Consider the following 12,712-nt stretch of genomic DNA (forward strand, 5'->3'; position numbering starts at 1 on the left):
ACAACATACAAAGCATAATATATAAAATAACATTTACCTGAGTTTTTTCTTTAAAAGAACCCTCTAATGTCCATTCTTATATTTCAGTACATAACTGAAACCGATTTAGTCGGGGAGGGTAAGAACTGAAAATATGAAATAAACACACGTAAGCTAAGACTCTCTAAAAAAATAGCATTTGTTCGGCTTTTCATTTCGCCATTTGTTGATTCACTTGAAGAGCAAGTAACGTAATATGCGTCAAGTGATCAGTTTGATATCAATCTTTCGTGATACACCGTCATATTTACATTATTTGTAAGGTACGAATGATTTGCTTTGGTACCTGGTCGAACTTAGGCTCTCCTTAGTATGGCTGGCTCCGTTTCTCCAACAGCGCACACAGGCAGCAGCTGCCCCGCCCCCTCGCTCAGTCGCTTAGTGCGAGGGGGCGCTAAGCTCGGATCATACCAATATCAGGGGGGGATTCACGCACAGTCGTAAATTCCCACAGTGTGCACTATGTGCTTCGAATATTGTGTGTACTTTTTGTTTTATACAGTTGTCAGCCAGACATCTAACTATGAAAAAATTACACTCCAAAATACCCCGGGCTTCTGACAAAACAACCCGGGCTTAAGCCCAGTAAGCCACCCCCACGCTCCGCCCCTGCTTTCAACGCCTCTCTCTGTCTCTGGCTAGCAAAGTCGACCCAGACAACAAAGTAAAACTAGTTTTCAGCTACGAGCCCGACACGAACCCGACGTATTAGCCAGAGGTCCCTTTACTACGGTTCGGAGCCGCTGACCTGTTTTATATACACGCGGAATAGTTTTCTACACGAGATCGTTGCAAAAAGTGCAGCCTTACCTAATGTCCACCTACTGTTACTCATTTATATTAACATTTTAACATCTAGTTGGTATTGGTATGGCGAGTAGCCTTCAGTAATAGTAATAAATCACCCAGCAATAGTACATTCATGTAGTTGTAAAGTATTCAGAATACATTACTTCTATAATCTTTGGTGGAATACATTTTAAAATTAACCTTCCCAACACTGTCAACAGGTTAGCACCTCATACCACAGTGCAGCAAAGCAGTCTCATGAGCGCTGGGAAGGACAAGGCCAGAGCCCAAAACAGACAGTGAAGGAGATGACAAGGTCAGTAATTGTATGGTGAAAATTATACTTCTAGTTATCTTGATTGGCAAAAGAAAAGTAAATACAAAATCTGCTTCTCACATATAGGGCATTTCCAAGATTTTTTTTTCAAAACTTCAATTTCTTTCATTACAGCTGTCCTGTGCCAGATGTTCTGTTGACCCACAGTGAGAGGCATCATTTCAGAAACACCAGGAAGACTGAAACTCATCGCCGGGATCAAGCAGGGCTCGTGATCTTCACCAGCAGCTCCTTCACAAGAAGGATAAACCCAGCATTTCATGAACACTGATGGAGACCTTTGCTTTGTGTAATGTTAGAAGTACTCAGATAATCCTCAGAGGGTCTGGACTTTTACATAATATAATAGCTTTAAGTCCTGTAGAAAGTTAAATATATGTTGTGCTCTCTGGTTACTCTGGTATGAATGACTGAATTACTTTATGATAAATAACACACTATTGTCAAAAAACAGTGAAAGAATTCCAGATCACAAGTTTTTCGTTCAAATACAAGTAACATCCTTTGACTTTAATCAGGTTTTATTTAATTGTGTCAGAGAATTAATCATGTGCTCTTCATGTAGCTGGGTACATTCAGTGTTTAAAACAGAAGTTGTGCAGGTCTGAGATCAGCAGTTTTCTGAAACACCAAACTGAGGTACTGTTAATGCTGATGTATAGTGAAACAGTTACAGGGGTGATTAATCCTTTTGACTTTTTGTCTTTAACTTTATCAATAAAACAGCTGCAGCTTTCACTGACAGCACATGTGGTACTTTAACCTTTGTACTGTTTTCTTCAGTTAATTTTGGAGTTACCACAAAGATTGAAGATATAGGATGATCTGTCTGCTGTCACTGGGTGGTGCTGAGGTCTGAATCTGAGGACGGCTCCTGTAATCACAAACAGAACAGAATAATCACAAACTGAAATATAAAGTTTATCTCTCAAATCTGAAATAGAGCTGATCCTTCTGTCCTCACACAGTCGGGATCTGAAGTTGTTCAGTCCTACAGTTCTGCCGACAGCTGACATATGAGCTGTTTATTTTTTATTTGTTTTAAAGGCCTTTTATACTAACACATTTTCCAATATCATGTTTACCTTTGAGTTGTTGATGCTTTATAAATGGACATCTGCAAAGATGAGATGATGGAGCAGGTTTCAGTTCTTGTTCAGTCTGCTGCTGCATCCTGGTCACAACATACGGAGGTGTTATCAGCAGTGAACAAGAAATATTAATGCTTCAAATTATTTGTCCTAAAGGATGCAAGCTGTACAGAGTACTGCACATGTGACTTTGTGAACATAACTCATTAAAAATAATTCGGACAGTTTTTTAACCTGAATATTTGTAACAAATTCAGTAAAAAAAATGCTAAAAAAATAATCAGAGGAAAAAATGTAACATTTTAACTTAAGTGGACAAGCGGAAGTAGTTGGTTTCAGTACATAAGTATCGGGCTTTGCTATTTAATCCGTAGCTATTGACTAATGAGGGGTTACCGAAGTGCCAGGTTTTTAAAAGTTGGCGTTAATGTCCTTCCACATGTGGAAAGCGACAGAAAACATGCTGCTGTTTGCACATATTTAATAATCAGCTTTGCACAGGAGCAGAAGCAGAGTCCAGCCTGTTGCTCTTACGGTATAATACCAGGGCTCTAGAGTGCGACCAATTTGGTTGCAAAATGAGAAAAGATGAAAAGAACGATTGATAACTTTTTTGTTAAGTTAAGGCCTGATCTGTCTGAAATTCATAGCCAGTGCTCTGACTCGGTGCCATCAATCTTTGAATGCTGAAAAAGCACAGTGTATTCAGGAAACACATTATAAATGCACTGCCCAAGTGTCCCCTCTCCACACTGCCTTTCAGCAACAGACAGCAGCAAACAGGTTGTCAGAGGAGGCCAAGATGATGATTAAGTTTAACATTTTCTACAATATTGACAAAGTGTAGCCGGTCTGGCCTTAAACTCTTATTGCCGTTAGTTCTCTGCATTGTGTTGTGCGAATGACCAGAGGAGTCAGCTCTTACTTTGCCAGCTGGGTGGATTTATTCTCCCAGAACTGTTTAAAATAAAAACAAAACAGTACAGCAACTTCACTTTACTGGACTTCTGCATGAACACCTCTCCTCAGCGGGGCCTCTAGGCGACTGAGGTGCAACATTACAACAAATCCAATTACCAAATAATACTGCTAAAATGTATTTATATTCATATATAACAAACAAAAATGCACTGCATCGTGAACATATAGTGACAATTACCTCATCAACAAAATTATACTTTAGGGAGACTTCATTTACCAGTGGCAATTTTACATATTTACAGTGAGTTGAAACAGTGAACATGAATCACAAACAAACAAAAGATATAACCAGTTCACATGACACAAAAATAAAAGAGGGAGCTCACATACCTGTTTAAAATAAAAACAAAACAGTACAGCAACTTCACTTTACTGGACTTCTGCATGAACACCTTCAAGGGAGAGAGAAGGATAGTGGACCACATAGCGGACCACATGAGAAGCCACGTGCATGCTCCTATGCTCTCATCTGAGACATGCTAACTAGCATGTTACAATAAAGTGCTGTACTCGACAGAGAAACAATAATTCACACTAAAACATCAAACAGAACTATGAGACAAAATGCACAAAGGGAACGAGCAGTGTTTGAATTACTTTTAGTTACTTTAACTGTGTTTATTCGCTCTGTAACTGAGAACACTAGCGTACGCTCACCTCTCCTCAGCGGGGCCTCTAGGCGACTGAGGAAAATAGTGCGCAGCTACAGGAAGTGACTTCGTGGGAAGTCAAACAAAATAAAAGCTCCCAAAATATAAATACAGAAAATAAACATATATAAATAAACACATATACATAACCAATACTGACAAAGCAAGATAACACTGCAGGATGGATCTTTGGTGAAATATAAATTATTTTTTAATACATCCGTTACATCCACCCCTCCTAGATTTCACCAAAATCCAGAACAGTCAGGAGAATAATCTAATTGGAACACAGGGACAAATCTACAGGATTTATGGCTCCTGGGCACGGGTTTAAACCTCCGAGCTATAAGCTCTAGTATCAGCTGTATAAGCCACCTACCAGATAGGTTCAGAAAGAGCATGAGGGTGATCAGGCCTCAGCCTTTCTTAGATCAGTGTGATGCCATTTACACCACACACATCCCCAGCCATCCACACACATCAATACCTTAAAAACACACTATGTATTTAATTGTGCCATAATGATACTGTCCCCTACAATCAAAATACAGAAAGATCTCTAAACACCTGGGTTTACTTAAAACAGCGTAAGAAGAGACTGAGACCTTCTGCTAACTGAATTTGCCAAAGGCTTAAAGCCAAAAGGCTTTTGAACCATGGACTCAATGAGTCGATTAACTCTTTTACTAACTCGGCCGGCTCGCGTCATGACAACATTGTCCGGGCCTGCCCGTGGCTGTCCTTGTGGACCCACATCATGACACACATCCGTTGGAGGCATCTGCGTGTCGGCGACATGCACAGGGACTACTGATAGGGGCTTGGTGTGTGCATCACGATCTGTGTCTGATGGATGTGAGTGAGTGAGTGAGTGCAGTTTCTGAAAGTGTGTCTAACACAGACGGGAGGTCCAAATCAGGTTCTGCTACCAAACTGTCCAAGTCTGTGTCTCTGTCTGGGCAGTCCTCTCCTACCAGGGAACACTGGGTTGAATCCCCTGCAACCACCTCTGGAGCTTGTTGACTTGTCTTGCCCAATCCCGAGAGTCCCTCACTCAGGATCTCCTGACTCTCATCATCATCTGAGTTGATCCAAGCACTGGTCCTGTCCTCTGCAGTCTCCTCATCCAAGGAATCTAACTGGTCTGACGCACATGACCCTCCCTCTGATCCAGTGTCACACAGTTCAGCAGTCACTACTGGCAGGAAGCTGATATTTAAAACCAGGTTGCGATGTACCACCTTTATGTTGCCTCTGTCATCTTCCAACTTGTATGTGTGAGTCTGCAGATTTCTGTCTCTGACTGTGTACACTGTTGCATCCCACTTGTCAGCAAGTTTCTTCTTTCCTCTTTCACCCTTATTTGCAATGAGTACTCTGTCTCCTATGTTCAGATAAGTGCCCTTTACTTTTCTGTTATATCCTTTTGCCTGTTTGTCTTGTTCCTTGATGGCATTAGTCTGGGCAATCTTAGCTGCCTCATGAAGATGTGACATGAGTGTTTTCACATAACTTTTTTGATCCACAACTACAGGATCACAGAGCACCTGTTTAAACATCACATCAACGGGGAGCCTCGGGATGCGGCCAAACATGAGCTGAAATGGGGGAAAACCTGTGGTCTCATGTACAGTTGCATTATATGCAAATGTCAGACTCTGTATTTGTTGAGGCCACTTGTTCTTTTCTCTGAGGGGCAAGGACCTAAGCATGTTGCCAAGTGTCCTATTAAACCTCTCAGTCCCTCCATTGCCCATGGGATGGTATGCCGTAGTATGGGATTTGGAGACCCCTGAGAACTTGAGCAGTTCTGCCAAGAGCTCACTTTCAAAATTTGCCCCCTGATTGGAGTGAATCCGCTCAGGAAACCCATACACACAGAAAACATGGTCCCATAGTTTCTTAGCCACCTGCTTTGCAGTCTGGTTTGTGCAAGGGAAGGCATGGGCTAGCTTAGTGAAATGATCTGTAAGGACAAGAACATCTACTGAGCGTTGCTTACTATCCTCCGCACTCCAAAAATCCAAACACACCAGCTCCATAGGGGCGGAGGTTCTGATGCTCTCAAGTGGGGCTCGAGCAAAGGGTTCTGGTGTTTTGGCCAGGATGCATCTTTGACAGCATTTGACATACTCTTTTATATCAGACTCCATCTTCGGCCAAAAGAACCGTTGTCTTGCCAGATATAAAGTCTTCGCTTGCCCCTGATGTCCTGCAATATCATGGACACCATTCAGTGCCTTTGCTCTGAGACTGTCAGGCAAAACAAACTGATGTCTCCTTTGTTTACTCAGGGAGTCCTTTGTGATCCGATAGAGAACTCCATTTTGGATCCTAAGCCTTTCCCACTGTTTAAATAACACCATGGCTTTCACATCAAATCCTGCCCTTTCACGCCTGGAAGGTCGCCTTCTCCTTGTGACAAATGGTAAGATCTTTGAAATACTGGGATCAAGTTCCTGGCTATGCTGGAGTTCCTCTAGTGTGGACACAGGAAATGACTCCTGTCCTGGCCACACTAGGTCCTGAACAGACTGGAACAGTTCCACAGCCCTTGTTTCAGCAGCCAGATCCCACTCACTGTGAAAATCCAGGATTGCCTTAACATCCATAGCATCCACACCCAGGCTGAGACGAGGGCGGCTGCAGTCCTGTGGTGCGGAAAGGTGGTGTGTCCACGCGTTGACCTTGGACCTTCAACCGGAATGCATTTTGTATTCCCTCAGAACTGACACTCTCAGATTCAGCAAGGAGGTGACTGTACTGCTCTGTGATCAGCCTATGGCTGACTGTTGTTGCAAAGGGGTCTCTGCTGAGAGCATCAGCTACGACGTTCTTGGTACCAGGTATGTGCTTCAGATCAAATGTGTAAGGAGCAAGCTTGGACACTGTGATGGACCGAGTTGAAAAACAGGAGGAGCCCAGGAATTATTAGAAAAATATAGTTTCCATTTATTTAACCCCCAAAAATTATATTTACAAGACTAATAAATGTTGAGCTCATAAAAGAGGTCAAAGAAACAAAACTGAACTCATGCAAAGACTGCAAAGACTGCAAAGACTGCAAAGACTGCAAAGACTGCAAAGACTGCAAAGACTGCAAAGACTGCAAAGACTGCAAAGACTGCAAAGACTGCAAAGACTGCAAAGACTGCAAACTTAACAAACCAAATGACTGCCCAAACATACATAATTGACCTAAACATGAAATGACATACAAGGGTATATATAATGGCTGATCAGACCATTGTGACACATGAGGGGTAACAAACAAAACACAATCATAAATCACAAACGATGCAGTACAATCTGGTTTGTTAATAAACTAAACACTAAGCCAGAAAATCAAAAACCCCATTAAACCCTAAACTCAAATATTTAATTAAATACAAATACTTTGTTTTTAAAGTAAAGAAAACACACATTCCCCCCTTCAGCAGGAAGTGGTGGTGTGGTCCAATTATCTTCCTTTGTATTTAATGGTTTCAAACCCTGGCTACCATCTTTTGTCCAGCAACTCCCAGGGATGATGGCAGGTAAGAAATAAAAAGACAAAAGTTAGTCAGAAAGCAAAGAAATGAAGTAGTATGAATACATAAGTAAACTAAATGTGCGCGCTTACAAATAGAACAAATGTATCCAAACCAATCAATGAAGTTATTGGCAACTAAAATGTATTACTATGTTCAAAATGAAGAATGAAAATACAAAAGTTACCGACTTTAGAGTGTGGCCACGGGTTTGGCCATCACACACCCCCCCACTTCTGGATCTTCCATCAGGCAGCGAGAGAGGTAATCAGCAGTGGTATTGTCTTTACCAGGGATATAGTGAACCTTAAACCGGTATGGCTGCATAGCCAGATACCACCTGGTGATTCTCCCATTAGTGTCTTTCATTCTCTCCAGCCACTGCAGGGCTTTGTGGTCAGTTTGAAGGATGAATTCTCTTCCCAGCAAATAATACTTGAAAGAGTCAAGTGCCCATTTAATGGCCAAGGCTTCCTTCTCAACCGTTGCGTAGCGGCTCTCCCTTGGTAGCAGCTTACGGCTGATGTAGGCGACAGGATGTCGATCCTCTGGTGGTCCCTGCAGAAGCACTGCTCCCAAACCCCTTTCAGAAGCATCAGTCTGCAATGTAAAGTCTTTTGTGAAATCTGGTGAGTGCAGAACGGGGTCCTTACTCAGGGACTGGCGAAGGTCTTTGAAAGCTGCAACGGCTTCAGCTGTCCACCGAATCTTATTGGGACATCTTGAGCCAATCCTGTCCATCAGTGGGGCTGCTCTAGCTGAGAAGTTGGGAATGAATCTGTTGTAGAACGCAGCCATGCCGAGGAAGGATCGCAGCTGTTTCCTGGTTTGTGGAAGAGGACATGATGCAATTGCATTAATTTTGTCAACCTGTGGTTTAATTGTCCCACCTCCAACAGTAAACCCGAGGTACTGGACTTCAGTCCTAGCAAGAGCACACTTTGCTGGATTGATGATAAGCCCTGCGGAACACAGCCAATCCAGCACAATTCTTAGGTGATCCACATGCTCTTCCCAAGTTCCACTGAAAACAACAACGTCATCAAGGTACGCACAGGTGAATGCTGAGAGCCTTATCCATTAGTCTTTGAAATGTTGCTGGGGCCCCATGCAGACCAAATGGCAAGACTGTGAACTCGAACAATCCCCACGGAGTACGGAATGCTGTCAACTCTTGAGACTGTTTAGTGAGAGGTACTTGCCAGTATCCCTTGGAGAGATCAGTGGTCGTTAGATATTTTGCCTTCCCCAAACGCTCAATGAGATCGTCAATGCGTGGCATCGGGTAAGAGTCAAATTTCGATATGGAATTGAGGTACCGGAAGTCGATGCAAAAACGTATCGTGCTATCCTTTTTTGGAGCCAACACAACAGGGTTGCACCACTCACTTGTTGAAGGTTGGATGATTCCAAGAGACAGCATGAGGTCCACCTCCTCCTTTAACTCCACCAGGAAGCGTTCCGGTATCCTGTAACTCATACGCTTCACAGCTGCATCAGGTTTTAAAACAATGTCATGCTCCACCAGACTCGTGCGACCTGGGTACTTTTGAAATATGTCTGAATCAATCAGAGGTGTTACCTGAGACTGTTGCTCACTGGTGAGATGGCTCAGGTCCAGGACAGAGACTGTTACTGAAGGCAAAAGTAGTCATTAACTTCTTCCTCCTCATCCACGCTGTGAATAAGCAAACCCTCTGTTTTATTCTCAGTGCGTGGAATCCATTCCTTAAGAAGGTTAACATGGAGCACTCTACTCCCTCGTTGGAGACCTGGTGTAGAAACTTTGTAGGTAGTAGGTCCAAGTTTCTTCTGTACTTCAAAGGGTCCCTGCCACTTTGCCAGCAACTTGCTGTCAGAAGTTGGCAACATTACCAAAACCTTCTGGCCAGGGACAAAACTCCTGTGGCGAGCTTTTTTATCAAACAAAGTCTTTCGTTGCCTCTGAGCAGCTGCCATATGACTCTGAGCCAGTTCACTCATCTGCTGAAGCTTTTCTCTCATATGAATGACATATGAAATAACATTGACCGATTCCTCTTTACCTTGCTCTCCCTCCCATGAGTCCTTTAGCAGGGTCAATGGGCCTCTCACCTCATGGCCATAAAGAAGCTCAAATGGGGAGAAGCCAGTGGAGGCTTGAGGAACTTCCCGGTAGGCAAAAAGGAGGTATGGCAGCCACTCGTCCCAATCAGACCCTGTATCATTGACAAACTTTCGGAGCATTTGTTTGAGAGTTTGGTTGAAGCGCTCCGTCAGTCCATCTGTCTGTGGGTGATAAGGGGTTGTCCGCACACTCCTGATGCCTAACAGCTTATAGACCTCTTTCAACAGTGTGGACATAAAATTAGTGCCCTGGTCAGTTAAAATCTCCTGTGGGAATCCAACCCTTGAGAACAGTTGAATCAATGAGGAAGCTACAGTTTTTGCTTTAACAGTTTTTAATGGAAAGACTTCAGGATACCTCGTAGCATAGTCTGTAATGACTAGCATAAAGCGATTTCCAGATTTACTTTTTTCTACAGGACCAACTACGTCCATGCCAAGACGCTGAAATGGTATACCAATGATTGGGAGAGGTTGGAGTGGTGCTTTGGTGGGGACTCTAATCGAAGTCTTCTGACATTGAGGACAACTCCTGCAAAACATAGCAACATCTGAGCGCAAGCCAGGCCAGAAAAAGTATCGCTTGATGCGAGCGGTGGTTTTATGCTTCCCCAGGTGGCCAGCCCAGGGAATGGAGTGCCCCAAAGTAAGCACTGTTTCACGGGCTACTTTAGGGACCACTAACTGTTTAACCTGGCCGTGCTGGTGGTATAAGATGCCATCTTGCAGAATGTACAGCTCTTTATTTGTGTCAGATTCAGAGTCCTTTTCCTTAGCCCTCAGCAACATGGCAGACAAAGTTGGATCAGCCTGCTGCATTTGTCTGATGTTCGTAGGTACTGAAAAACCTAAAGGCATATCTGGAGCAGCCTGAACTGATGTCTTTCCAACAGTGTGTTGAAATTTTTCACGTCTTCTTTGACTGCGTGGCTTCTGAGACTTCCCGGGATCTGTCTCTAGTTCAGCCTCAAAGAAGGGTAAAGCACTGAGGGTTGCATAATGCTCATCCTGATTTTTAGTTTGAGCCCTTGTTATAGCAACATTGCACTCTTGCACTTCTCTCAACAAATCATAGATGACTGGCAGATCCTCCCCAAGAACTACAGGATAGGGCAGATTATCAGCTACACCAACCTTTAACAGATAGGGTGTCCCCTGCACTTCAATAAACAGATCAGCAGTAGGGTATGGTCTTTCATCACCATGTATACAGCAAACTGATATGGTTTCAGAGGGGCATGTGTAGTCTTTTGACACATATTTCCTGTGTACCAGAGTCTGTGTGCTGCCAGTGTCTATTAAAGCATTAATTTCTTGTCCATTAATCTTTACTGTGGTGATTTTATTTGACTGCTTTCTCTCAGATTTAATATCCACATTCTGGTGAGGCACAAAACACATCTGAGATAATTTGCTTTGATTATTAGGACACATGGGCTTAGTGTGACCTTCCTGTCCACAAAGGTAGCACACTGGCGGCCTTTTACCTGGCTTCGAGGTATTCAGAGGCTGCTTTTCCCTTGTAAAGGGCTTACCCACACCCGTCGCTGACCTCTGAGGATGCTGAGGGGGTTGCGACCGATGTGAATCTCTGGCAGCCTTCCATGCACTGTTGCTCCATGGCTGACTCTTACTTCGGGCAGCTACAAACACATCAGCCAGGATTGCGGCCTCTGCAGCAGACTTTGGATTATGCTCCTTAATCCAGACCTGAAGCTCAGGACACAGCATTCTTAAAAACTGCTCCAAGATAATAATTTCACCAACTTCTTTTACAGTTCTGTTTTCCAGCTGAATCCATTTTTCATAAAGTTCTTTCAGTCTTGCATACAGTTCCTTGGGACTCTCATCAAAAACTTCAAGACAGCGAAATCTTTGCCTGTATCTTTCTGGGTTTATATCATATTTTTGCAAAATGGCAGCTTTTACCTTCTCATATTGTAGTGAATCGTCCACATCCATATTAACATAGGCACTTCGAGCCTTACCAGTGAGAAGAGGAATGAGGTGAAAAATCCAGTCTGACTCTGGCCAGCGACAAGCAGCTGCAATTCTCTCAAAAGTGGTCAGAAAATGTTCAACATCATCTTCAACAGCTAGTTTCTCCAGTTTAGGATGATGAATATGCACAGACTGACCTGTTAATATGGAGGCTGAGCCAGAACCCTCATGCTGAGATGTTGCTTGTGTCTGATAATCAGCTGGAGTTTCAACAGACTCTGGATCAGTTGATGTGGGCTCTGGAAGTGGGGTGGTTCTGGCCTGCACTTCCATTTGCAAAAGCCGAAACTGGTGTTGCAAACTCTTAAAACGCTGTTCTTGCAGTATAGCATCCTCTCTCTGCTTTTTATCTCGAACTTCCTGTTGTCCCATGAAAGCCTGAAGAATCCCAGCAATATCAAGCAGAGTTGGCTCCCTGGTATCCTCTCCTTCAGTGTCTCCAGCCACAACTGAAATCCCTTCTTCCATCTCCTTCTCCCTCTCTGGCTGCTGCAAGGCCTCTCTGGCCTCCATTTTATTTCCTCTCTTTGGGCGCACAGCATTCTGCATGGCTCAAAAAGTTTGTCAGGGGAGAAAAAAGGGCAGAAAAATGCAAAAAAAAAAAAAAAAATCCTGTCTCCTCAACTGAAGGATCCCACTTCTGACACCACATGTGATGGACCGAGTTGAAAAACAGGAGGAGCCCAGGAATTATTAGAAAAATATAGTTTCCATTTATTTAACCCAAAGACTGCAAAGACTGCAAACTTAACAAACCAAATGACTGCCCAAACATACATAATTGACCTAAACATGAAATGACATACAAGGGTATATATAATGGCTGATCAGACCATTGTGACACATGAGGGGTAACAAACAAAACACAATCATAAATCACAAACGATGCAGTACAATCTGGTTTGTTAATAAACTAAACACTAAGCCAGAAAATCAAAAACCCCATTAAACCCTAAACTCAAATATTTAATTAAATACAAATACTTTGTTTTTAAAGTAAAGAAAACACACATTCCCCCCTTCAGCAGGAAGTGGTGGTGTGGTCCAATTATCTTCCTTTGTATTTAATGGTTTCAAACCCTGGCTACCATCTTTTGTCCAGCAACTCCCAGGGATGATGGCAGGTAAGAAATAAAAAGACAAAAGTTAGTCAGAAAGCAAAGAAATGAAGTAGTATGAATACATAAG

At 43.0% G+C, this 12,712-nt stretch overlaps 1 protein-coding gene and 2 long non-coding RNA genes across 4 annotated transcripts; 1 reads left to right on the forward strand and 2 right to left on the reverse strand.

Annotated features, from left to right (window-relative positions):
- Positions 1-959: 959 nt before the first annotated feature.
- On the forward strand, positions 960-1,927 carry LOC120715237. Its single transcript, XR_005691578.1, has 2 exons — positions 960-1,144; positions 1,280-1,927. It is a non-coding gene; the product is annotated as an uncharacterized LOC120715237 (long non-coding RNA).
- On the reverse strand, positions 1,674-2,898 carry LOC120715236. Its single transcript, XR_005691577.1, has 2 exons — positions 2,251-2,898; positions 1,674-2,039 (listed from the first exon to the last, which is right to left on the reverse strand). It is a non-coding gene; the product is annotated as an uncharacterized LOC120715236 (long non-coding RNA).
- A 5,596-nt stretch (positions 2,899-8,494) lies between these two features.
- On the reverse strand, positions 8,495-12,201 carry LOC120715233 (transposon Ty3-G Gag-Pol polyprotein). 2 transcript variants are annotated; one of them, XM_040002090.1, is made up of 2 exons: positions 11,662-11,739; positions 8,495-11,578 (listed from the first exon to the last, which is right to left on the reverse strand). In XM_040002090.1, the coding sequence occupies exon 2, from the start codon at positions 11,483-11,485 to the stop codon at positions 9,050-9,052; it is 2,436 nt and encodes an 811-aa protein (XP_039858024.1). In that variant the 5' UTR covers positions 11,486-11,578; positions 11,662-11,739; the 3' UTR covers positions 8,495-9,049. The 2 variants fall into 2 exon arrangements, with proteins under 2 accessions (XP_039858024.1, XP_039858023.1); XM_040002089.1 differs by having other exon boundaries at positions 8,495-12,201.
- Between the last annotated feature and the right edge of the window lie 511 nt (positions 12,202-12,712).

The sequence above is a fragment of the Simochromis diagramma genome, unplaced genomic scaffold, assembly GCF_900408965.1.
Source record: "Simochromis diagramma unplaced genomic scaffold, fSimDia1.1 OVJJ01000738.1, whole genome shotgun sequence".
Lineage (NCBI taxonomy): Eukaryota > Metazoa > Chordata > Actinopteri > Cichliformes > Cichlidae > Simochromis > Simochromis diagramma.

Coding starts and splice junctions, on each gene's coding strand:
- LOC120715233 (XM_040002089.1), bottom strand. CDS start 12,073: ATGCAGAATGCTGTGCGCCCAAAGAGAGGAAATAAAATGGAGGCCAGA.